A 27,306-nucleotide genomic window follows, 5' to 3' on the forward strand; every position below is an offset into this window, starting at 1 on the left:
AAACCCACTTGCGGTCCGGGATGGGCCCGGCCCGTTTAGGCCAGATCCCAAGCCTAGCTCGAGGCCTTGGGCCTAAGCCTGGGTTATCGTTTTGAAGCTCGGCCCGCCTCGTGGCCTGCTCAAGGCCCACTCAAAAGTCCGGCCCGCCCGAGGCCTAGTGTTATTTTTAATAGAAAGTAATAAAATTTTGGTGAAAAAATTTTAAAAAATTATTTAGGCTCGCCCAAGTCCGCGCCAAAGCCCGAGCCCAGGCCCAACGGTCCGGCCTACTAGCCCACCCAAAGCCCGAATACCTTAGGCCTAGGCCTAGTTTTCTAGGCCATGACCTGGCCCGAATTTTGGTGGGAGCCCGCAAGGCTCAACATGGGATGGGCCGGGCCGAGCCCTAGCCTGGATACGCCAAGCCAGGCCAAAATTGTACCCCTACCCCGGTGACTCCCCTCCTCCAACAACCCACTTTGGTTCTATTTTCATTCCATTCCTCTTATCATGATCCTTCACCCAAATTTCTTTTACCCAAATCTCTCATTCCACTAATCTCAATCATTTGCCATCATCGCCTCCCACATATATACCCTAAAGCCCTCTCCCGCCATGCTCATGTTCGATTCCTCTTTATTTGAAATTGTAGCGCCTAGTTTGGAAAAGCAATACCAAACAAACAATGGAGGATTGCGTGTGAATCACCGAACAAATGTGGTGGTTCAGACCAAGAATGCCAAACTGAATTTGGGGAGATCACAAGTAGTGTTGCAATCTTAATGATCGCACAAAGATTGTGTATCATCACCATCGCTGACTTTTTGTGGTTTTTGTGGTTGAGAGAGAAACAGAGGGTGACATTTTGTGGTTGAGAGTGAGAGAGAGAGAGAGAGAGAGAGAGAGAGAGAGAGAATATGCATGCGTGTAAGTATGTGTGTGTTTGTACGTGACATCGCAGTGGGTGGAGATGGGAATGAAGGTCGTGGTGGTGGGTGGAGATGAACTAAGATGGGTCAATGAAACTTGAAAGGTGGTAGAAAATGATGTAAAAGTGACATGGGCAGTGGCGCTATTGGCGGTTGGTGAATGTGGGTGAGGATTATAGTGACTGGAGGTAGTGCTGGTAATGACAGCATAAGTTGTCAGCCACAGTTGAGGTGAAATGGGTTAGGGTTAGATTTAAGACTGTAAAATTAGGGTGCGAATAAATTTGTAATTTGCTATTTGGATAAAATTATAATTAAAGAAATGGTGTCCTAGGAAGAAAGGAGGCATTTAGCAACACTAAGGAGGTTAGTGTAATTCACCCCCCATAAATTTTGGGGAACTTATGTGTAGGTCTTAATAAGTGGACTTATTATCCTTTAGATCCTATAATAATTAATGATATTTTTCATTAAATATTATTAAAAAATGTCATTAATTGTTAATTTTTAGCAACAATACAAAAATTTTGTCACAAAATTTGTAACTAATTATAAGTTTTAGCAACAGTTTAAAAAAACCGTCACAAAAAAGTGTCATTAATTCACAATTTTTAGTGACAATTGGAAAAATTCGTCATAGAAAAACATCACTAATTATAAGTTTTAGCGACAATTTATAAAAATCATGACAACAAAAAGTCGCTAATTGTCAATTTTTAGCGACATATGTAAAAAATTGTTATAAAAAAATTATTTTTAACGACAATTTTACCAACGCTTATTTTCAATAAGACTTGATAGAAATTAAGTCTAACTATTAGAATCTATTGATAGTTTATCCTAAATTTTGTTCATGCACGATTTGTTTAATTTTAAATTAATTTTAAAAAATAAATAAAAACATACTGTAGAAAGGTTAAATAGCCTCCAAACAGACCCTTTCTTACAATTTTCCCTCCAAATAAAGAACCTTTTTTTGTGTTTGACGGACCCCCCCTCTCTACCGAAGCAAAATCCCTTATTTTTCTTTGAAACTGCCACACAAACTCATCTTCTTCTCGTGGGTTTACTCAGCTGTAAATGTTGAATGCTTCACTGTTGAGCAAAAATGTCAATCTGAGTCAGACTCTAATCGCATTGCTTGACAAATGCAAGTCAATCTCTCACCTCAAGCAAATTCATGCTCTGGTGATCGCCTTTGGCCTCACCCAAGACGACCCATTTGCTTCAAGAATTCTGTCTTTCGCTGCGACCTTTGATTCTGCTGACATTGCCTACTCTCATCGGATTTTTCGACATCTCCACAATCCAACAATCTTCAACTGGAATACAATCATAAGGGGTTACTCAAAAACCAAAAACCCAATCAAATCGATATCAATTTTCGTCGAAATGTTGCGAATTGGGATCTCACCGGACTATCTCACATACCCATTTCTTGCTAAGGCATCTGCGCGACTGTCGGATCTTAATCTTGGAGTGGCTATCCATGGCCGCATTGCGAAAACTGGTTTGGAATCTGATAGGTTTGTTCAGAATTCTTTGATTCATATGTATGCTTCGGGTGGGAATATAGTGTGTGCACGCAAAGTGTTTGATGAAATGCCCAATAAGAATTTGGTTTCTTGGAATGCAATGTTGGATGGGTATGCAAAGTGTGGGGATATAAGTTTGGCCTGGGAAGTGTTTGAATTAATGCCGGAGAGAGATGTGGTGTCATGGAGCTCTTTGATTGACGGGTATGTCAAGGACGGGCAATATGGTGAGGCATTGGCAATTTTTCAAAGAATGCGAGTCGTCGGGCCCAAGGCCAATGAGGTGACCATGGTGAGTGTTTTGTGTGCTTGTGCACATTTAGGTGCTCTTGAGCATGGGAGGACGATGCATCGTTACATGATCAACAATGCCTTGTCATTAACTCTTGTGTTGCGTACCTCACTTGTGGACATGTACGCCAAATCCGGAGCAATAGAGGAGGCTCTAGTTGTTTTTCGTGGGGTTTCCATGGATCAAACTGATGTGTTAATTTGGAATGCAATGATTGGAGGACTTGCCACTCACGGGTTTGTGTTTGAATCACTTGATATGTTTACAGAAATGCAGATTGTGGGGATCACTCCTGACGAAATCACGTACTTGTGCTTGTTAAGTGCTTGTGCTCATGGAGGGTTAGTGAAGGAAGCTTGGTTTTTCTTCGAGTCTCTTAATAAGCATGGCATGACACCTAAAAGCGAGCATTACGCTTGTATGGTGGATGTTCTAGCTCGTGCAGGTCAATTAACCGAGGCATACCAATTCTTGAGTCAAATACCAATGAAACCAACAGCTTCAATGTTAGGTGCATTGTTTAACGGGTGTATGAGCCATAGAAAATTAGACCTCGCGGAAATAGTGGGGAGGAAGCTCATTGAGTTGGAGCCGGAACACGATGGTAGATATATCGGTTTATCAAATGCTTATGCGGTGATCATGTGTTGGGACGAAGCAAGAATGATGAGAGAAGACATGGAAAGGAGAGGGGTGAAGAAGTCCCCTGGTTTTAGCTTTGTTGAGGTATGTGGAATTCTTCACAGATTCATAGCGCATGATAAAACTCATCAAGAATCAGAACAAATCTATATGATGTTAACCATTGTTGTAGAACAAATGAAATTTGATGCTGATTTTGAAACTGTAGAACAAGAGTTATATGGTAATGGAGTTTTGTGACTCACATTCATCCACTATAGTGCTGTGATTATGCTCGAAATTTACATTACTTGTGTCCTAGGAGGTTTTCTTTGTGCTGTAAGAAATTTTGATCTTAGATGAGTTTTAAGGAATTAGATGGGAGTGTTTTAATACATATTTTACAATTTGATTTTTCTAAATATATTTTTTAAGAGAAATCGATATGATACATGTATGACATGACACATGATACGATATATATTATATATGAATACTTAAATTCTTTAGCAATTTTGAAAAAAGCAATCGTACTTATCTATGGTAAATCTTTATTGTTAAAAATTTTCATTAACATATTAGAAAGGATATTTTTTCAAATGAAAATAGTATTTTTTTTTTCTTTTCTCTATTTTTTAACAAATATCTACTTATTTAGTCTTAAGTATCTTGCAGTTGATTTATGGCTACTTACACAGATTAATGTTTTGAGTTTTCTATTATGAACAAGTTCTTGATCATATATCAGAAGTGGGATATTAGTTGTTTCTTTTATTCTATTTCTATTTTGAGGAGATGTATTGTGGTTAATAATTTGTTTGGAGATTATAAATTGATTAGTAAATCATTAGTATGTTAAGGTATTGTAGTTATTAATTTCTTTTATTCTAGTTTGTATTTCTTTTATTATTTTTCCACTTTTTTTTGTTAAAAGATATTCAGATTTGTTAATTATTTATCTTAGCAGTTTAGGTTTTTGTCTGCAAACAAGTCAAGTAGTAGGTTATTCAAATACGATTTAAGCTCAATCAAAATAATTTAAGTAGATACACTACAAGAAAACTGGGCTTAAGAGACGGAACTTTTGCCGTCGCAAAAAATGACTATTTGCGACGGCACAACTTGCCGTCGCAAAAAATAAAGTATTTGTGACGGCATAAAATGCTGACGCAAAAAAAAAAAAGAGTATTTGTGACGGTAGAGATTGCTGTCGCAAAAAAATAGAGTTTTTGTGACGGTACAAGCTGCAGTCGCAAAAAAAAAAAAAAAAAAAAAAAAAAAAAAGAAGAAAATTGCGACTTTAATAGGTACCGTTGCAAAAAAAAAAAAAAAAAATATATATATATATATTGCGGCTTTGAGACGGCTTCATATATATATTGTCACAAAATGGTTTAAATAAATGCAACGGTATTTTTCTATCACAATTTTTTTTTTAAAAAAAAAACGACGTCGTCTTACTATTTTGAACATTTATCTTTTCACCCATTTTTTCATCTTCCTATCTCTCTGTCTCTGTCTCTCTTCTCTTTCTTTCTCTTACTCATCACTCTTCTCTGTCTGTCTGTCTCTCCCTTTCTCTATGTGTCTCTGTCTCTCTTCTCTCTCTCACTCATCACTCTTCTCTGTCTGTCTGTCTCTCTCTTTCTCTCTATGTCTCTGTCTCTCTTCTCTTTCTCTCTCTCACTCATCACTCTTCTCTGTCTGTCTGTCTGTCTCTTTTTCTCTGTGTCTCTCGTCCATCTCTATTCTCTCTATCTCTTTCATCTATCTTCTCTCTCTGTCTCTCTTCTTTTTTTCTATCTCGCTTTCTCGCTCATCTCTTTCTGTCTCTCTCTCGTTTATCTCTTTTCGCTCTTTTTTTTTCTCTCTCTCTCTCTCTCTTTGTCTCTCTCTCTCTCTTTGTCTATATCTTTTCACCCATTTTTTCATCTTCCTCTCTCTCTTTTCTTTCTCTCTCTCATTCATCACTCTTCTCTCTCTGTCTGTCTATTTGTCTCTCTCTCTCTCTCTCTCATTCATCTATCTCTTCTCTCATCTCTTTTCTCTCTTTGTCTCTTTCGCTCATCTATCTTCTCTCTATCTCTCTCACCCATCTCTCTTCTCTCTATCTCTCTCACCCATCTCTCTTCTCTCTATCTCTCTCACCTCTCTCTCGCTCATCTCTCTTCTCTCTGTCTCTCTCGTTCATCTCTTTTCTCTCTATGTCTCTCTCGCTCATCTCTCTTCTCTCTATCTCTCTCTCTGCTCTCTCGTTCATCTCTCTTCTCTTTCTGTCTCTTTTTCTGTCTTTCACTCTCTATCTCTTTCTCTTTTTCTCTCTTCTCTCTCTCTCTCTCTCTCTCTCTCTCTCCCCCACTGTGTTCACGTTGCTCACTCTCTCCCTTCCGTCTTCTCTATTTACTGAGCTCCCTCTCGATTTATCGATCCACTACAAAAAAATGCACTTTTAGCGACCACTTTAGCGAAATAATAAATTGTTCAAATTTGACTTAAAAATTTAATGACTTTTAAAATACGTTTGTATAACAAGTTAATTTCAAACAAAATTTTAACAAGTCGAGTTTGAATAGTTTGACTCGTTTTGCTATGCCACTTTAGTTTTCAGTTCTGATTTTGTGATGTTGGATGATTTATCTGTTTCATTGTAGCTATATGTAATACATTAGCATCTTATCATATTTTTTATTTTAAGCATTATTAAGCCCGTTTGGTATCACATATAAATTAGCTTTCATCATTATAACTTGTGAGATCATTAGTTTAAAAGAATTAAAATAAATTATAAATAAGTTTGTTGCAACTTTTTATAATCTGTAAGAGAAATTGAACCAGTAATAAATTATTGCATAACTTTTTTGTTACATAAATATCTAGAATGCCTTCAAAAATTATAATTAAAACAAAATTGAAGTCACAATTTTTTTCTAGTATTTAACTGTTTCAAATAAGTTAAATATATATATAAATTATTACTTAAGAAAATCTCACTCTCTTTTTTTTTTTTTTTTGTGACAAATAAGTTTAAAAAATTAAATAACTTAGGCCTCGTTTGAGAACAAGTTATTTTAGTAATTTTTTTACTTTTTACGAAAAAATATATAAAAAAGTAGAGAGAGTAATGTTATTTTAGTAATTTTTTTACTTTTTACGAAAAAATATATAAAAAAGTAGAGAGAGTAATGTGAGAATTTATCTACTAAGTTACACCAAAAGCTTGATTGTGCATCCTTTGGGTAATAGAACAAAAGCATATCAGCTTATTTGAGAAGGAATTGCCAATAGACATCACTTATTGATTTCAAAACTTATATGAATCCTTGATATGCTACAGTAATTATATTAGAAGTTGTGGAACATGGAATTAATATGGGGAATTAATATGGGGAATCAATATAAATGAATTAAGAGATAATTAGTGGAAAGGTTCATTTAATGATATATATATATATATACACGTATATCATTATATTTATTGTACACATATATCCTTTTTGTAGAGATTTGCAAGACAATCATAGAGATTTTTTTTCCTTTTACCATAGCATTTATTGATTTAATTTTTATTTTTTTTCAAGCTAGAAGATGAAAAGATGATTTGAGCATAAAGTTCACCCTCTTTTTTCTGCCATTTAGCTGGGGTTGTGTGAAAACCAAGTGGTAATATGAGCATCTATGAATTTCTTTTTATAGGTAATTTTGTAGTTTCAGTGTAAAAAAATTGTGTGAAAAGCAGGAATGGCAACGGGCCGGGGCGGAGCTGGGGATTACACTCTCCGTCCCCTATCTCCGAAGGCAAAAAAATTTCCATCCCCGCCCCCGATCCTTGGCGGGGACGCCATCGCCCCCCCGCTCCCGCCCCCTAACGGGGATCGAGTTTCCCCGACCCCGAAAACCCCGACTTGTTTGTTTGTTTTTTTTAAAATAATTTTGTTCAACACAAAAAAAAAAAAAAAAAATTTAATCTATTGTTTTCAGTATATTTCATCATCAACAACTTAAAAATATATATATATATATATATATATATATATATATGAAATTGTTCATTACACACACACACACACGTATATGTATCTATCATCATCAACAACAACTTGGAAAAAAAAAAAGAGAGAGATTTGAAATTGTTCATTACACACACACACACATATATGTATGTATTTGTCATCACCATCAACAATCATCATCACACATATAAATCTAAGTTATCCTCACAGATCAACTGGCACACCGGTCAGCTCAAGCCGTATACCGTCGTCTGGGTCAAATCGAAATCCAAATCATTCACTGGAGCTGCAGCAGAGGCCGAACAGAGGCGGTGCTGTGACGGAGGAGGTAATGAGTGATGTCAAAATCTGCGGCGGAGGACAAGCAGTGTGCTGCAACCACTTTTTCAGCGGATGTGGGAGTGAGGTGGCGGCGTTGGGGAGTCATAGAGGAAGCCATGGCGGCAGAGGCGGTGGTGGTGGAGGATCGGCGGATCTGTTCGATCTGTTCTAGATGATGATGATAAGAAGTGAGAGAATGAGAGAGAGAAATCTGAGTGAGGGAAAGAGAGATAAGAGACGTGGTCTAAGACAGAGATAAGGGATATGAGGGTCTGGTTTATATATATATATATATAAGGGTAAAATAGTAATTTCACTTCGAGGACAAATGGGGATGGGGCTAGGGACGGGCCGGATAAGGGTTGGAACACTTATCTCCATCCCCAGCCCGAAACTGATCGGGGATTGATTTTTGAATACCATCCCCTCTCCGTTGGGAATATTTTTCAGGGAAAAAACGCCCAAATCGGGGTCGAGAGGTCTAATCCCCGTCAGGCCGAGTTCAAACCGTCATCCCTAGTGAAAAGTCATAATATTTTATTGAATAGTTTTTTTATTTTTAAAAGAAAAAATTTGTGATTTAAGTCTTATTTATAAGTGTCCTTGGAACGTAATACATATATATATATGTGTGTGTGTTAAAAATTAAAGAAAACAAGACATTTTTTTACTAAATTTAATTAATTTTTTAATATAATTTTAATACACCTTTTCAGTTAATCTTAGTATTAAAAAATATCCTCACAACATTATTTAGCATTTGAGCAGTGGATTTTTTTTTGTTTTTTGTTTTTTGTTTTTTGTTTTTTTTTCTGTATACCATAGGGTTTATTTGAATCTAAGCTAAACACGAGTACAATGATAACTTGTAGATTAGCTGTTTTATACTATCAAATGTGTTTGGTTTCAATTTTCTGAAAATTGAGTTTTTTATTTCTTTGATTTTTTTTGTTTTTAGTGAAATTTTTTAAAATTTTAAGTAATTTTTTATTTTTATTTTTTTAGATACACCTTACTTAGATGTATCTAAATAATAAAATATTTGTAAAAAAGTATTTTAAAAAATAATAAATACACAAAAATAAGAAAAATATATTTAATTTTTTTATTTTGGTATTTAATGGATTTTTTGAAGATTTTTTTTGCCAATATTATACTTTTTAAGTGTATTTATGTTAGGTATGTCTAAAAGTTTTAAAAAAAAAATTTGCTTAAAATGTTAAAAAAATTAATTGAAAACAAAAAATACAGAAAAAAAAAAGAATTTTCTAAGTGCATGTACATGAAATAGAGAAACAAGACAATTTCTTGAAGCGAACAAATTCCCTATATTTTGGAAAAGAAAACTGAACATTCAAACCGTAATAAATGAAAAGGAAAAGAAATTAGTGTGTTTGGTTTCAATTTTTTCAATTTAATTTTCTGAAAATTGAATATTTTATTTTTCGTGTTTTCTTTTGGAGAATATTTTTAAATTTTAAGCAATTTTTTTAAAATTTTTTTAGATTCACCTTATTTAAATGTATCTAAATAGTAAAATATTTGTAAAAAAATATTTTAAGAAATTAATAAATATACAAAAATATACAAAAATGTATCGATTTTTTTTTAATATTTTTGGTGTTCAGTAAATTTTTTAAAGATTTTTTTTAAATATTGTACTTTTTAAGTGTATTTATGTTATGTGTGTCTAAAAATAAAAATAAAAATTACTTAAAATATTAAAAAAATTTAGTGAAAACAAAAAAATACGAAAAACAAAAAATTAAATTTTTTAAAAAATAAATTCTAGAAATAGAAACCAAACAGAGTAAATGTTTCCTATAGTCATCTGGTGGTCTTTGTATGATATACAAAAGATATATATGTCGGAGCCCACCCGATTAATGGATAGTTCTTTTTTTTTTAGGCTAAACATTGATGAGTAGTTGAGGTTTCATAATCAAGTGTTTTTTTAGTATGAAATTAATGGATACATAAATATAGTAGAGTTGATTCTCTAAGATTTTCCTAAATGATTCCAAACGATGTGGTTTTAATTAAGGTAAAAAAACAAACAAGCAGGCTTTTCCCTTTCTCCTCCTCCGTTCACCGATTATATCTGTTCAAACCTCTCCTTCGTCGGCTATCGAGCTCTGCCTAATCCTCTTCTTCACCTACTCCTCCTTTACAATAATTCCATAAGTTAAATTTCTTTTACCTTCCCAAAAGAGACTTATAGATAACAATCGCTAACTCTGAAGGCAAAATTTCAAAAGCAACAAATTAAAAGGCATAGCCAACAAATGAACCTATTAGGCTACTATTATTTTTATATTCTAGTTAGGAGTGATTGCGGATCGAGTTGGGTCAAGTGGCATCTCATTCGTTGTCTGTCTAAAATTGGGAGGATTGAAAAAAATTAATCCGCATTCGTCTACCAATTTGGCATATACGAATTGAGCGGGCCGTGGGATTGATGAATAGATTGTCACACCCTAACTTTTATTATTCGAATCCATTACCGAATCCATTATAATAGTTCCATTTAGTTGAGAACATGAACCAGAATAAATAATAACATTCTCTCACGGCAACAATGATGATATAAATAAAACATGGTACAATGCCCCTAGGCTTACATTGAATAACAATAAATACAACAAAAGGAATTTATCATTATATAGTACATGGCACACGGCCAATAAGTAAAGGGCCCGTGGCCAACAATTTAAAGACTTTAAGTCATACGTGATTCCTCCAGCCTTGTACCTGAAAAAGTTTATCAACCCTTAGGATAAGCACTAAGCCCAGTAGAGATCCCGAATATTCTAACCAATCACAACATATAGATAAAAATGATCATGAATGCATCAAGACATACCATATAAGTAGTGTGACATTTAATAGCCAAAATATACACATATAACTGTGTTTATCTCAAAACATTCCTTTTAACACAATTCAGTATAAAACCATTTCTTCTCTTTTACATTCCCATCATTACATCCAAAAGAAAATGTTTTAAAACCTCATTCTTTCTTTGATAAAACTTCTCACGTTAATATAAAATAATCCCACTTAAACAACCGTTTTGAAAATATTACCCCACATCATAATCCCCATCCTACCTCTCAATACACCATAAGCATTTACATCCCAATATATATATATATATATATATATATATATATATCTACAACCTTCCATGACCATAGGCCCAAGGATTTAAAAAGAACTAGTATAAAACCGTTAACACATATATACATTCAAACGAGATACCCGAAGTATACATACTACCAATCTCATCTCCACAATATGAAAACCGACAACATGTATAAATATCCAAACGAGATAACTAAAGTAATACACACTACCAATCTCCTCTTCACCGCCCTACAGCACGGATGACAGTTCCAACAATACCAATAACACATAACACTTTACCGGCCTCACCCGGAAGGAGGTGCTCCTCGGGTCATACTTGACCAGGTGGAAACCGAAAGGGAACGAAGAACCTATCACAATGGGCCATGCTTTGCCAGCTACGATACGGCGGGAAACAGATCCCTTTTTCACACTTTACCATGCCCAAACCAGACGGGACAAGGAAACTTCTATCAAGGCGCCACGCTTTGCCGGCACAACACGGCGGGTAATGGACCCCCAAACATCATCACAATAAAAATATAAGCATGCTAACCAACATCAATAATACACGGTGTAATACATACACCTAGTTCGATCACCACCATAACACTCACTATCAGTTAATTGCATTAACTTATTTCTTTTAAAATATACTCCGCGAACCACCGTTCCACACAGGTTTTCCTTTATTTCAAACATTCCCAAAACACTTCATGGAGTACTTAACATCAAGACCTTATATAGATGCACAGACCGCTCGAGCGCAAGAAGTGATGCTTGAGCGTCCAGATACAAAAAGTGTGACCACTCGAGTACAAGAAGTGTCGCTCGAGCGTAGAATACAAACTCTCAAAAGTTTTACAGACAAGTGACCACTGCTCGAGCACAAGAAGTATCGCTCGAGCGAACACCACACGAGCACAAGAATGGCCGCTCGAGTGAAGAATAACAACTCCCAGTATCTCTACAGACTTGCAAAAGTGCTAGAAGTTCACAATGACTGCTCGAGCGTAGAAGAAAAATCTGGGCAACAACAGCTTGAGAAACAAGTCACCAACATGTTCCCAACGCAAACAAGACACTCCAATAACCAAACCCGATAAACAATGAGCAGAAGCAAGACATGAACAACCATAAAAGGCAATGAAACCCGGATCCAAAACATCAACAGGTCGGATTCAAACTAGGGTCGCTATATGGATATGATCAGTTTAGCGGTTTGGATTTTACAAATTTTGGACATTTTTTTGAATTATAATTCATTAATTTTACAATCTCCAACAACTAGTCATTTGAAAAAATAAGTGTTATTTGCCCATAATAAATCATGGCACCACACATGCATATTTTTAAGGTATTATTTTTCATTTTTATAAAAATATATATTTTATTATTTGTATTTTATGTTGTTAGTTGTTAGCATTTTTTTTTTTTTTTTGAACTTCACCTACAGACAGATCGGGTTCATGCGGGTGTGAGATGGCTGATCCGCCATCCAAACCATATCTGCAAATTTTGAAATATTTCATCTGCATCCGTTTGCTAAAAAATACATATCCGCCCAAAATCAATTAAATTGAATTAGATCGGATTGAGTTGAATAGATTGGATAGATTTATGATCACTCCTAATTCTAGCTATGATGCTAATTAAGGTAAAAAACAAACAAATAAACAAACAAGTAAGTCTTTCTCGTCCTCGTCCTCCGTCCGCTGATGATATCGGCCCAGACTCCTCCTTCGTCAGCTGGCAATCTCAGCCAAATACCCTCATTTGCCTACTCCTTATTTCCAATAATGTTAAGATATTTAATTGTTTGTTTTCAATAATTCCTATTTGTTAGGAAGTCTGTTGTTTTTACCTATTCCTTAGGAGAATCCCAAATTATTAGGAGTTGTTAGTCGTGGGATTAGACGTTGCTTTATTTCCTAGCTTTCCTTTATTTGCATTTGTATTTAATTAGACTTCATATCAATGAATCAATTTAGCATTCCTTTTTTCTGCAACAAACTCAATTTTAGTTTTCAACAGTTGGTATCAGAGCCCCCACTAGGGCTTGATTTGAAAAAGCAACAGTTTTTATTCTTGCCGCAGCAAGATATTCAATGGCTTCTGAAAACAGCTTTGTGCAACTTGCGATTCCATGCTTCGATGGCCACTATGACCATTGGAGTATGTTGATGGAAAATTTTTTGCGATCCAAGGAGTACTGGACTCTTGTGGAAATCGGCATCGTTGAGCCCGCTAGTGAGACTGTTTTGATAAAAGTGTAGAGAAAGACGTTGGAGGATCAGAGATTGAAGGATTTGATGACAAAGAATTATTTGTTTCAAGCAATAGATCGTGCCATTCTCGAAACCATCCTAAAGGACACTACTAAAGACATCTAGGATTCGATGAATAAGAAGTACCAAGGCACTGCACGAGTGAAACGTGCACAACACCAAGCTCTTCGCAAAGAATTTGAAATTCTTCACATGAAGGAAGGAGTGTCAGTTAATGATTACTTTGCAAGAACACTGTCAATTGCAAACAAGATGCACATTCATGGAGAAAATTTGGAAGATGTTGCAGTCATTAAGAAAATTCTTCGCTCATTGACACGTAAATTTGACTATGTGGTGTGTTCCATTGAAGAATCGAATGACATTGATAGTCTTTCGATTGATGTGTTGCAAAGATCACTATTAGTTCATGAGCAGAGGATGACCAACCATGTTGTGAAGGAGCAAGCCTTGAATATCATTACTCATGAAGGAACTACTTCTCCAGGAAGAGGTAGAGGACGTGGGGGATTTCGAGGAAAAGGTAGAGGTAGAAGATGCCAACTTTTTTGCAATCAAAGAGCACAATTTGATAAGGCGAGTGTGGAATGCTATCACTGTCACAAGCTTGGCCACTATTAGTATGAATGCCCTAACAAAGAGAAGGAAACCAAGGTAAATTTCGCTGAGATTGAAAAGGAAATGCTCTTGATGGCTTACATCGACAAGAAGGAGAATTCATCAGGTGGCACTTGGTATTTGGATTCGGGTTGTAGCAATCACATGTGTGGAAACAAGTCTTTGTTCTATGATTTGGATGAAACATTCAGAGAAACTACGAAGCTTGGGAACAACTCCTGCATTTCTGTCATGGGGAAAAGGGATATCAAATTGCATATGAAAAACAATATGCAGATAGTTTCTAGTGTGTTTTATGTCCCAGATTTGAAAAGCAATCTCATCAGTATAGGCCAACTGCAAGAGAGGGGTTATATCATCATCATCCAACAAAGGCTGTGTCAAATTCATCATCCAGAGAAGGGCCTAGTAGCAAAAGCAAAAATGACAGCCAATCGTATCTTCCCTCTATACATTCAATATGATGCCCAGAAGTGTCTCTCAACAAGAGTGCAAGATCCAACATGGATGTGGCATCTTCGTTATGGTCATTTGAGTTTCAAAGGCTTGAAAACCCTACATGAGAAGAACATGGTGGAAGGACTGCCTAAGATTAATTTTCCCACAGAAATGTGTGAAGATTGTATCGTTGGTAAACAATATCGGGATTCTTTCCTGCAAGGAAAAGCATGGAGAGCTGAGCAAATCCTACAGTTGGTTCATTCAAACATTTATGGACCAATCAATCCAACATCAAATGGAAACAAAAGGTACTTCATTACTTTTATTGGTGATTATAGTCGAAAGACATAGGTTTATTTCTTGCAAGAGAAATTTGAAGCTTTTAGTGTTTTTAAAAGCTTTAAGGCTCGAGTTGAAAAAGAATCTGGCAAGTGCATTCAGATCCTTTGTACAAATCGTGGTGGTGAATTTAACTTACATAACTTTGCAAGTTTTTGTGAATTGCATGGAATACGGAGGCAACTTACTGCTGCATACACACCGCAGCAAAACAGCATGGCAGAAAGAAATAATCAAGAACATAGTGCGTAGCATGTTGGTGAAAAAAAATATTCTGAAGACAAACTGGCCAGATGCAGTCAATTGGAGTGTTCATGTACTCAACCGAAGCCCTACCCTTGTAAAAAACATAACACCAAAAAAAGCTTGGAGTGAAGTCAGGCCATGAGTTGATTACTTCCGAATCTTCAAGTGTATAGCGTATGCACATGTTCCAAATGAAAACAGAACAAAGCTTGACGATAAAAGTGTGAAGTGTGTCTTTATTGGGGTTAGTGAGGAATCCAAGGTGTACAAGTTATATAATCCCATCACTAAGAAAACAATCATCAATCGAGATATTCTGTTTGATGAAGAAAACACATGGGATTGGAGCAGCACCGAACAACAACAAATTTTAACTGATGTTAAGGAAACTGGTAGGGAAATTAAACAGCCACTATCACCTCCTCTTGAAAGTCAGGGGTCTAAATCACAATTTTAGCTTCCTGGTCAGTCCCTTGGAGAAGTTTCACCAAGTTCCTCAACAAGTGTTTCAATTCCAAATGATGATCAGGCATCTAGCTCAGAACCATAACGACAAAGGAAAAGACCATCTTGGATGATAGATTATGTGAGTGGAGATGAATTATTTGATGAGGATACTACTGCTCATTTTGCTTTATTTGAAGGCTCTGATCTTATATTGTTTGCAGAAGTAGTGAAAGAAGAAAAGTGGAAAAAATCTATGGATGCACAGATTCAAGCTATAGAGAAGAATGAGGCTTGGGAGCTAACCGATCTTCCTGAAGGGCAAAAAACCATTGGTGTAATGTGGGTTTATAAGACGAAGTTGAATTAAAAGGGAGAAATTGACAAGTTCAAAGCAAGGCTGGTTGTTAAAGGCTACAATCAAGAGCATGGAGTTGATTATCAAGAGGTTTTTGCTCCTGTTGCAAGACAGGATACAATTCAGCTAGTGGTTTCATTAGCAACACAAAACTCATGGCCCGTCTTCTAACTTGATGTGAAATTGACCTTCCTTAAAGGTGAACTACTTGAACAAGTCTACATTGAGCAGCCTCCTGGTTATGTGATAAAAGGTAATGAACATAAGGTTTATAGATTGAAAAAAGCTTTATATAGACTGAAGCAGGCACCTCAAGTCTAGTACAATTGTATAGAAGGGCACTTTGAAAATGTAGGTTTCAACAAATGTCCATATGAACACACTCTATTCATCAAGTCTGGAGAAAAAGGTAAAATCCTTATAGTTTGCTCATATGTTGATGTTCTTATTTTCACGGGCAATGATGAGGCTATGTTTGTTGATTTTAAGAATTCTATGATGGCTGATTTTGACATGATTGATTTGGGAAAGATGAAATATTTTCTTGGTATAGAAATACTACAAACAGTTACTGGATGCTTTATTGGGCAAAAGAAATATGCTCAGGAGGTTTTGGAGAGGTTTCACATGGAGAATTATGATCCAGTTGGGTCTCCAACTGAACCAGGATTGAAGCTGTCAAGTGATCTTGACGGAGAAAGGGTTGATAGTACTTACTTCAAACAAATTGTTGGAAGTTTAATGTACTTAATAGCCACTCGGCCTGATATTATGTATGCAATGTGTCTAATTAGCAGGTTTATGGAAAGACCAATAGAGCTGCATCTCAAAGCTACTGAAAGAGTGTTTCGTTACTTGAAAGGAACAACAGATATCGGTATTTTCTACAAGAAAAATGAAGGACCTTTTTTGATTGGTTTCACTAACAGTGATTATGTTGGTGATTTGGATGATAGGTGGAGTACATCAGGCCATGTGTTTATGATGTGTTCAGGTGCCATATCATGGGCATCAAAGAAGCAATAGGTTGTTACCTTGTCCACAACAGAAGCAGAATTCATAGCTGCAACAATTTCTGCATGTCAAGCAATTTGGTTGAGAAGGATTCTTGAAGAATTACAGTTTTATCAACATGGGCCTACTATGATTCATTGTGATAATAGTTCAACTATCAAACTCTCCAAGAGTCTAGTTTTATATGGAAGAAGCAAACATATAGATGTGAGGTTTCATTTTCTCCGTGATCTTGTAACTGAAAAAACCATTGATTTGGTTTATCGTCGAAGTGAAGACCAAGCTACAGATATCCTGACCAAACCTCTAAAGCTGGAAGCATTTGAGAAGTTGCGTGAGTTACTTGGAGTTTGTTCAAGTTTTTTTTTTTTAAATTGATTGCGTAGATGGCATTCAGTTTAAGGGAGGGTGTTAAGATATTTAATCGTTTGTTTTCAATAATTCCTATTTGTTAGGAAGTCTGTTGCTTTTATCAATTCCTTAGGAGAATCCCAGATTATTAGGAGTTGTTAGTCGTGGGATTAGACGTTGCTTTATTTTCTAGCTTTCAGTCATTTGCATTTGTATTTAATTAGACTTTATATCAATGAATCAGTATGGCATTCCTTTTACTCATTCTGCAGCAAACTCAGTTTTAGTGTTTCAACAAATAATTCAATAACTTAACTTTTTTTTACCTTCCCAGAAGAGGCTGTAGATAACAATCGCTAACTCCGAAGGCGAAATTTCAAAAGCAACAAATTAAAAAGAATAGCCAACAAATGAACCTATTAGGCTACTATTACTTTTATATTCTAGTTAGGAGTGATTGCAGATCGGGTTGGGTTAGGTTGCATCTCATTCACCATCTGTCTAAAATTAGGCGGATTGAAAAAAATTAATTCGCATCTATCTACCAATTTGACGGGGCGTGCGAGTTGGCGAATGGATACGATCAGTTTAGCAGTTTGGATTTTACATGTTTTGGACATTTTTTTAAATTATAATTCATTAATTTTATAATCTCCAATAACTAGTCATTTGAAAAAATAAGTATTATTTGTCTATAATAAATCATGGCACCACAAATGCATATTTTTAAGGTATTATTTTTAATTTTTATAAAAATATATATTTTATTATTTCTATTCTATGTTGTTACTTGTCAACATTTTTTTTTTCGAACTTCATCTACGGGCAGATCGGGTTCATGCAGGTGCGAGATAGTTGACCTGTAATCTAAACCATATCCGCAAATTTTAAAATATTTCATCTGTATCTGTTCGCTGAAAAATACACATCCGCCCAAAATTAATCGAGTTGAATTGGATCAGATCGAGTTGGACAAGTTGGACGGATCTATGATCACTCTTAATTCTAGCTATGATGCTAATTGTTTTCATTTCTAAATTTTAGTTACACCAAATGCTTGATTTTGTATCCATTGGTGTTGTTTGATTGGAGAGATTAAAAGGTGGGATAGGATTAGAGGATGGATAGGATTTATATCCGTTGTTTGGTTTTCTAATTTTACTTCGGACTAATAGTCCCTTCAGACTATTAGCCCCAAATGTGTTGGACTATTTTGTCTCATGGGTAGGGGGTTGGAACACAAATGGGGGGGATAAGGGGGATATGAGATGAGGTAGTGAAATGATTATTTTGACCATCTACTATTTAATTATGTATTATATTTGGTAAAATACAATAAAATTTAAATGTCTCAATTTAAAAATAAAATAATTTTATTTAATTTTTATTGATGTTTTATGTATTTAATTTTTTAAAATAATTTTTTATAGATATTTTATTGATGTTATATTTTAAATTTTTGTTTATATTTTATTTAATTATTATTATTATTTAAAATAAATTTATTTAATTGTGTAAAAAATAAAATAAAATTTTATTTAATCTAGCTAAAAATAATTAAAATATTAAAAATATGTTTAATATTGCTATTACTTAGTAAATAATTGAAAATGGTAAAATAGTCAATTGAACATTTATTCTTCTCTATAATATCTCAAACAAACATAGAATTCATATCGTATCAAACCAAATAGTCATTTCCTGACATCTAATCCCATGACTAAACAAACATGGAATACATATCCTATTCAACCAAACAGTCCTAGGACTATGAATCCCAGGATTACAATCTAATGGATTCCAATTCCCCTTTATCCAGTCCGTCCAAACAAACACACCCTTACAGCATGTTTGTTTGGTTGGATTGAAGGGTGGGATTGGATTAATAGTCCATCTGGATTAATAGTTCGTTGTTTGTTTCAAATTTTTTATACCAGACTATTAATCTCAAATCTGTTGGACTATTGTATCCCATGGAGGGAGGTGGGACACAAATCATGGGATAACTTATCCCATGGGATTAGGTTGCCAAATTACATTGTTGACCCTCTAATATTAAATATCTTTTTCCTCATTGTATTAATCATACTCAATAAAGTAGTTTGAATTTAAAAATAAAATAATTTTATTTAATTTTTAGGATGTTTTATTTATTTAATTTCTTAAAATAATTTTTTATAAATATTTAATTGATGTTTTATTATAAAATTTTGTTGATATTTTATTTAATTTCATTATTTAAATTTTAATAAATGTTTTATTTAATTTCATTATTTAATTATTATTATTTTTTAAAATAAATTTATTTAAAATTTTAATTAAAAAAATAGCATATATTTTTATTGATATTTTATTTATTTTATTTTTTAAAAAAATTATTTAATTGTGTAAAAAATAAAACAAAATAAATTTTTATTTAATCTAGCTTAAAATAATTAAAATATTAAAGATATGTTTAATATTGCTTTTACTTAGCAATTAATTGAAAAGGGTAAAATAGTTATTTGAGCATTTATTCTTCTCCGTAATATTCCAAACAAACATAAGATTCATGTCCTATCCAACCAAATAGTACTTTCCTGACATTTAATCTCATGACTAAACAAATATGTGATATATATTTTATCTAATCAAATAATCTCAGGACTATGAATCCCAGGATTATAATCTGATGAATTTCAATCCCCCTTATTCAATCCGTCCAAACAAACATGTTATTTGGGTATTAGAACAAAAGGACATCAACAATTAAGCTATATTTGAGTAGGAATTTCCAATAGACATCAGTTATTGATTTCAAAACTTTGATGAATCCTTGATACGTTACAGTAATTATACTAGAAGTTGTGGCACATGGAGTTAATATTAGGAATTAGTATAGATGAATTAAGAGATAATTAGTGGAAAGTTTCATTGAATGATATATATATATATTTATATCATTATATTTATTGTAGACATATATATCCTTTTTATAGAGATTTGCTGGACAATCATGGAAATTTTTTTCCTTTTACCATAGCATTTATTGATTTAATTTTGGTTTTGATTTTTTTAACAAGCTAGGAGATGAAAAGATGATTTGAGCACAAAGTTCTCGAAAAATTATTCATTGGTCCTCGGGCAGGGATCACATGTCTCAAGTGGTGCTCCACACCCATCATAACTAGCCATGTCATGCATGATGTGGCAAAGTTATTGACATACCGCTAAGTTGGCACATTATATAATTAGCTAAGTTAGCACATTATATGATTGGTGTGCGGCACTACCTAGGACATGTGACCTGCTGCCCTAAGACCAATGAATAATTTCTCAAAGTTCACCCTCTTTTTCTTGCCATTTAATTGGGGTTACGTGAAAACTAAGTGGTAATATGGGGATCTGTGAATTTCTTTTTATAGGTAATTTTGTATTTTCAGTGTAAAAAAATTGTGTGAAAGGTCATAATTTTTTATTGAACAATTTTTTTATTTTGAAAATAAAAAATTTGTGATTTGAGTGTCCTTAGAACACAATATATATATATATATATTAAAAGAATTAAAGAAAAGAAGATATGTTTTACTAAGGTCTCATTTGGCAAGTGATTTTTTTAACCAAAAAGTCATTAAAAAAATCAAAAAGCTAATAACCCATACCAAAAAATCAAAGATTCCCTTTTCTCTTTATTTTTTGCACATCTTTTCGTAAAAAGTCAAAAATACATCCCAAACATATTAGTTTTTTTTACATCACATTTTAGCTAAAAAGCCAAAAAGTTACTAAAAAAACCTGTTCCCAAACGAGGCCTAAATTTAATAAATTTTTTAATATAATTGTAATGCACCTTTTCAGTTTAATCTCAGTTAGGGATGGCCATTTAAATCCACTCCGAGGGGGGCTCGCCCATACCCATCCGAATGGGGCAGATTTTACCAACCCCGACACTTATGTAGGGCAAGGGGTGGATTATGTTTTGATCACCCGCAATGGGACTGGGGCGAGGTCGAGCATCACTTCCCCTGATCTAAGCCCGACCCGATATAATTGTTGTTCAAATTGTGAAATTAAATAAATAGATTTATGAAGAAATCAAATTATATACCAAGAACATATGCTGATAATTACAATTAAATTTCAACAGAAATACACAAAACAATAAAAAGGTAAAGAGACGAAATCGAAGCCTGCACGGAAGCAGTTTCCTTAAAACAGATTTCGCCGCCTCACGGGTCGAGTGCTTGAGGAATCCCGGCGTCTGTCTCCTAGGATACGACGGTCAAAACCAGCTACGACAGAAGCACTTTCTGTCTAGCTTAGCGAACAAGAACAGTGGCAGCACTCTCTCAATGTAGGAACTTTCTGACAAACTGACTTGTAAAATGAAAGCAAAAAATTTCTATATTGAAACTTGATAGGAGGGTCTCAATTTATACATGTAAAGGAAAGAGAAGAAGAGCCTCCAGCCTTTAAGGCTGGTCATTAAAACACCAAGCATCCATAGCCCCTTTCCAAAAATATGAAAGTTTGGATGCCCAAAGGATTCACACCCTTTAGCCAAGAAAAATGATTTAAATACTCTTTAAAATCCTATTCATGAATCTAACATCATGAGACAATTTCTTGGCAATTTCTTATTCAAAACTCAATGGTTTTTGGCTCACTTGGACCTAACACAATAAAAGGTTGGGACACACTTTAATATTTAATTAAAGTCACCACACTTTAATATTAAATTAAAGTCAGCAAAAATCATTTTTTCCAACAATCCCCCACATGAATAAAAATTGACCGAAAGACTCAACAAACGGACATCGTTCAACAATAATGACTCGAAAAGAGAGTACAACGAACTAACCCCAACATCAAATAAGGTAGCTTTTGGCTTTGAACCTCTCCCAGTGAAAACCTATCGAGTTTACTGGCTGATCAGTGAATAAGACATCTTGAACTGCTCTGCCGTTTATGTAAACTGAGACAATAGATCTCACACGGGAATTACTCCTATCACCATTCTGTTCTCACTGGTGTGCCCTATGTGGCCCTGGACACTAGCCTGGTTCAGCGAGTGATTTCAAAGAATCTTGGCCTGCCCAATTCTTCTAGAAGCGGCCCCACTTCACACTCACATAGGTGACTCTACTTGAGTATCCTGCAATACTCAACTTAACAGCTTAATACACTAGAGTCATTAAAAGCTCAGCTTAACCTCTACACTTGCAGGTATCACTGATAGAAGGAATGGCTAGAGGTTTAACCACCTCAGTAACATACCACCGTTACACGCAATTAGGTTGTCCCATTGAACCTAGATCATGGGATCTCTAGTCAACTAGGTTGGGTTTCCATTCCAGTAACTTCCAAAGGCCTCAACCCCATTCCTTTTGACGACGTTTCGACTAACACTCGACTTAACCCTTTGGTTAGTGGATCTGAAATGTTGTCCTTAGACTTTACATAGTCTAAAGAGACAACTCCATTCGAGAGTAGTTGTCGTATGGAATAATGTCTACGACGGAAATGTCTAGACTTTCCATTATACATATTATTTTGTGCCCTACCAATTGCAGATTGACAATCACAATGAATACAAATAGCTGACATAGGTTTGGAATATCTTCAATGAAATGGCGAAGCCATTCTGCTTCTTCCGTTGCATTATCCAAAGCAATAAACTCTGATTCCATAGTTGATCTAGATATACAAGTTTGTTTGGAAGATTTCTAAGACACGGCTGCCCCACCAAGAGTGAACACATATCCACTAGTGGACTTTGAGTCCTTTATATCTGATATCCAATTCGCGTCGCTATATCCTTCAAGCACCGCTGGATATCGAGTATAATGCAGCCCATAATCCCGAGTGTAGCGTAAATACCTTAACACTCGCACAATGCCCTGAAACTTGCTACAGTAGTATTTGCACTGAAAATCTGGTGCCACTATCTGTATGGGGCAACGTATGAAGTATACACCGACCACAAGAGCCTAAAATATTTCTTCACACAGAAAGAACTGAATATGAGATAGCGGAGATGGCTAGAACTGATCAAAGACTATGACCTACAGATATTGTACCATCCGGGAAAAGCCAATACCGTTGCCGATGCATTGAGCCGGAAATCAATTGGAAATCTAGCCTGTTTGCTTACCGGGCAGAAAGAGTTGCTTTGTGACCTTGAAAAGTCTGAAATTGAAATTGTTTTACGAGAACAAGGTGGAACCTTAGCTGCTATTTCTGCTCAACCAGCATTGATTGAAGAGATTAAAGAGAAACAGCAACTGGATGACTTCTTGAAGAAGATCATCGAAGAAAGAGAATCTAAACCGAGACCGGGATTCAAATTTGAGAATAATGTACTTGTGGGGATATATTTTCTGAGACACCAACACGTGGCAAGGTGACGCCGACGTGTCAGCCGAGGTGCCATGTGTCCTGGTCGTGACGCCGAGGTGATCTCGGCAAGGCCGAGGTTATCTCCGAAGATATCGGAATCCGAGATAAAGCGAATAAAGGACAAGAGTCCTAAGACGAAGAGGGGACTTAACCAAGATAAGGATAAAGCTCTTAGGGAGTTTATCTCTATCTCTTAAAGAGTCCAAAGTAAGCACTAAATTGGAGTTCATAGAAGTCATACTTCTAGTAGGACTTGGATTGAGTATATTATAAAAGAGAGGCACCCCCGTGGGTCTAAGGTATGCAATTTATGTTTTGAGTATTAAGTTTTGCACTTGATTATCTTTGAGAGATATACTGACTTGATCGTCGGAGTGCCTCCGGGTGGAAGAACCACCGCCGGAGCCTTTTCTTTCTGTTTCAGGTTGCTGAAGCCATCTATTCTGCCTGTGCTCTCCAGTTGATCACTAAGCAGGCAGTGTGGTCAGATTTTCACCCACACAATTTGGCGCCGTCTGTGGGAACGAAGGAAGAATAGATGGCCAGTAACGGACAGCAGAAAAATATAGGGGATGACGCTCCCACTGGGAGTGGCAGACCAATTGACCTTGACATTGAAGGAGACAACCACAATACAGAAGCCCGTGACCAGGGTCACAGAGAGAAAGACGACATCCAGGAGGGCGACACGTCAAAAAGGACAGACCAAGGAAAGTACTACAACGAAGATAACCTCCAGGTATGGAGGGACAGATGCCTACGGAGGGATGAGGAAGTAAAAGAATTGGCGAACAAGTTGGCAGACCTTCAGTCAGTCGTCAACTTCATGATGCAGAATAATGTTATGCAGCCACCATACCCGCTGCAAGATACGCCGATGCCAGCAACCAATGCCCAGAAGGGCGGAAGAAAAACAATCCCCGACGTCCCTCAGCATACCACGAGCAGAAGGCATTCTCACCGGCCTTCCAGGGAAGTCGGACGAGAAGAGCCGAGGCAAGGGGAGTCCCGAAGGACGCACCACATGAAGAATCCAGAACCCAAAGAACATCAGCATGTTTAGAGGCAAGCACTCTGCTTTGACACAACCCATGGAGAAAGATCCAAACGGGCCCACCATGAGGCCGAAAGCAGCGTACCAAAAAGACTAAAATCCATAGACAGCCGAGCTCCAGGGAGGAGTAAAGAAGACCTGAGGGATTACCTAAAAAGGAGGCAGCAGAATGTTGAAGCATTAATTGCAGGGCTAAAACTGGCAGCAGCAGCAGCAGAGGCAGACGAGGTAATTGTTTTTTGTGATTCATAACTCATTGTTAACCAGTTAACAGGAGAATTTGCAGCCAGAGACGAAAGAATGTCGGCATATGCAAAGGAAGTCATCAGACTGGCAGCCCTATTTCAGAACTGCAGATTACTCCCAGTTAGCCGAGATGACAACACCCACGCCGACGCGTTGGCTAACCTGGCCAGTTCAATTCAAACTGGAAGAACAAGGACAATTATGATCGACTACATGTCGGCCCCGAGCATAGATAAACAGAACCCCGAACAAGAAGCAATGTGCGTAGACTTGGGACCAAGCTGGATGGATGCAATTATTGCATTCCTAAAAGAGGGGAAGCTGCCAGAAAACCATAAGGAAACACATAAAATCAGACTGAAGTCGGCCAGATTCAGTCTAACAGCAGAAGGCCATCTCTACAGAAGGTCCTTCACTGGGCCGCTTTTAAGGTGCGTACACCTTTTGCAGGTTGAAGATTTTCTTTACGAAATTCATGAAGGAATTTGTGGAAGCCATGCTGGGGGCAGATCATTAGCCCACAGGGCCATTACCCAGGGGTATTGGTGGCCCTACATGCAAAAGGATGCCGAAGCCTATGTGAAGAAGTGTGAACAATGCCAAAGGTTTGCACCTTTGATACATCAGCCAGCTGCTGACCTGAACCCAGTATCCAGCCTTTGGCCGTTTGCCCAATGGGGCATGGATCTGGTTGGACAACTTCCCCAGGCAACTGGACAGAGAAAATACTTGCTAGTAGCAACAGACTACTTTACAAAATGGATAGAGGCAGAACCTCTTGCCAAAATCCGAGATGTGGACGTCAATAATTTTATATGGAGAAACATTATCACCAGATTTGGGATTCCAAGAGCAATAATTGCCGACAACGGAACACAGTTTGATAGCAAACTCATCAAGAACTTTTGTGCAAAATTCAAAATCAAGAATTATTTCTCAACACCAAGTTTTCCTCAAAGCAATGGGCAAGCAGAGGCATCCAACAAAGTAATACTGGATGGAATAAAGAAGAGGCTGCAGGCAGCAAAAGGAAAGTGGGTAGACGAGTTGCCCAACGTACTTTGGGCACATCGGACTACGCCGAGAAGATCAACAGGAGAATCCCCCTTTGCCATGGCTTATGGCACAGAAGCAATCATCCCATTGGAGATCGGCATCCCAGGGATCAGAACCCAGGGAGTAGAGAATGGCACCAATGACGTACTCTTAGCTCGAGATCTGGATTTGTTGGAAGAACGAAGAGAGAAAGCTGCAATTCAGCTTGCAGTATACCAGCAACAGCTTGCCAGAGCTTACAACAAGAAGGTCAATCCAAGAGATTTTCAAGTCGGCGACCTAGTCCTGAGAAAAGTCGTCGGGAACAAGAAGGATCCCAGGGAAGGCAAGCTTGGCCCAAACTGGGAAGGACCCTACAGAATCACTTAAGTATTAGGCAATGGAGCTTATCGGCTTGAGGACAATGAGGGCAAAGCATTACCCACACCTTGGAATACTTGTAATTTGAAATTTTTCTATCATTAGATGTACATCATATTTTGGCCGATATCATCAATAAAGTCTTTTCAGAATTCTTTCAACACATATGATTGAGAAAGTTATGCATTGATGTTTATTGAAGACATAATTAATGTGAACCCAAGTCAAACTCAGGTTCACATTGGGGACAAAGAAAAGGCAGAGATTATTCCTTAACACTTATTGAAGTTAAGCTGAAATTATTCCTTAATTCACTTGTTGAAATTTGTAGCAATTTACAAGTTGGAATTAAGCTGATTCCTTATCTTCACTTGTTGAAATTTGTAGCAATTTACAAGTTGAAGTTAAGCCGAGATTATTCCTTAATTCACTTGTTGAAATTTGTAGCAATTTACAAGTTGGAATTAAGCTGATTCCTTATCTTCACTTGTTGAAATTTGTAGCAATTTACAAGTTGAAGTTAAGCCGAGATTATTCCTTAATTCACTTGTTGAAATTTGTAGCAATTTACAAGTTGGAATTAAGCTGATTCCTTATCTTCACTTGTTGAAATTTGTAGCAATTTACAAGTTGAAGTTAAGCCGAGATTACTCCTTAATTCACTTGTTGAAATTTGTAGCAATTTACAAGTTGGAATTAAGCTGATTTCTTATCTTCACTTGTTGAAATTTGTAGCAATTTACAAGTTGAAGTTAAACCGAGGTTATTGCTTAAAGTTCTCATAACAATATATGGGTTGTTTAAACCCTAAGGAAGATGCTTAACACTTGTTGAAATTTGTAGCAATTTACAAGTTTATGTTATGCCGACATATGGTCACCAGCCGAGGTATACAGAAACTTACAAGTTGAAGTAAAGGCTAAGTATATTGTTTAAACACTTGTTGAAATTTATTTAAACACTTAGAAAAGTTTACAGTATATGTTAACACTTGTTGAAATTTGTAGCAATTTACAAGTAAGTCAGACCGATGTCCCTGTTTAATACTTGTTGAAACTTGAGAAGAAGCCTGCAAAGTTTACATTGAGTTGTATATGTTTTATACTTGTTAAAATTTATGCAAGGTTTGCAGGTCAGTATCTTGCCGAAGTAAAAGTTTTGCAGTTATACCCGAGGTATGTAACCCCGAGAAGATTGCACAAAGGAAAATTTCTAAGTATAGAACCATGACAGAAACAATCAACAGAACATCACAAGATTAAAAACATCTGTAAAAAGAACAGTTGCAGTTACATATTGA

The 27,306-nt window shown here is 36.0% G+C and overlaps 2 protein-coding genes across 3 annotated transcripts; both read left to right on the forward strand.

The window, feature by feature from the left end:
• The first annotated feature begins 1,861 nt into the window (after positions 1-1,861).
• Positions 1,862-7,887, forward strand: LOC114268328 (pentatricopeptide repeat-containing protein At5g08305). 2 transcript variants are annotated; one of them, XM_028209489.2, is made up of 2 exons: positions 1,865-3,461; positions 7,577-7,887. In XM_028209489.2, exons 1-2 carry the CDS (start codon positions 1,989-1,991, stop codon positions 7,703-7,705), a joined length of 1,602 nt encoding a protein of 533 aa, XP_028065290.2. In that variant the 5' UTR covers positions 1,865-1,988; the 3' UTR covers positions 7,706-7,887. The 2 variants fall into 2 exon arrangements, with proteins under 2 accessions (XP_028065289.2, XP_028065290.2); XM_028209488.2 differs by lacking the exon at positions 7,577-7,887 and having other exon boundaries at positions 1,862-3,661.
• Positions 7,888-13,212: 5,325 nt separating this feature from the next.
• On the forward strand, positions 13,213-16,573 carry LOC145814985 (uncharacterized). The gene is made up of 6 exons (XM_082911956.1): positions 13,213-13,624; positions 13,742-14,468; positions 14,995-15,137; positions 15,390-15,524; positions 15,747-15,800; positions 15,903-16,573. Exons 1-6 carry the CDS (start codon positions 13,213-13,215, stop codon positions 16,571-16,573), a joined length of 2,142 nt encoding a protein of 713 aa, XP_082768082.1.
• Positions 16,574-27,306: the final 10,733 nt, after the last annotated feature.

The sequence above is a fragment of the Camellia sinensis genome, unplaced genomic scaffold, assembly GCF_055761805.1.
Source record: "Camellia sinensis isolate YWXY unplaced genomic scaffold, ASM5576180v1 Unanchor14, whole genome shotgun sequence".
In the NCBI taxonomy this organism is placed as follows: domain Eukaryota; kingdom Viridiplantae; phylum Streptophyta; class Magnoliopsida; order Ericales; family Theaceae; genus Camellia; species Camellia sinensis.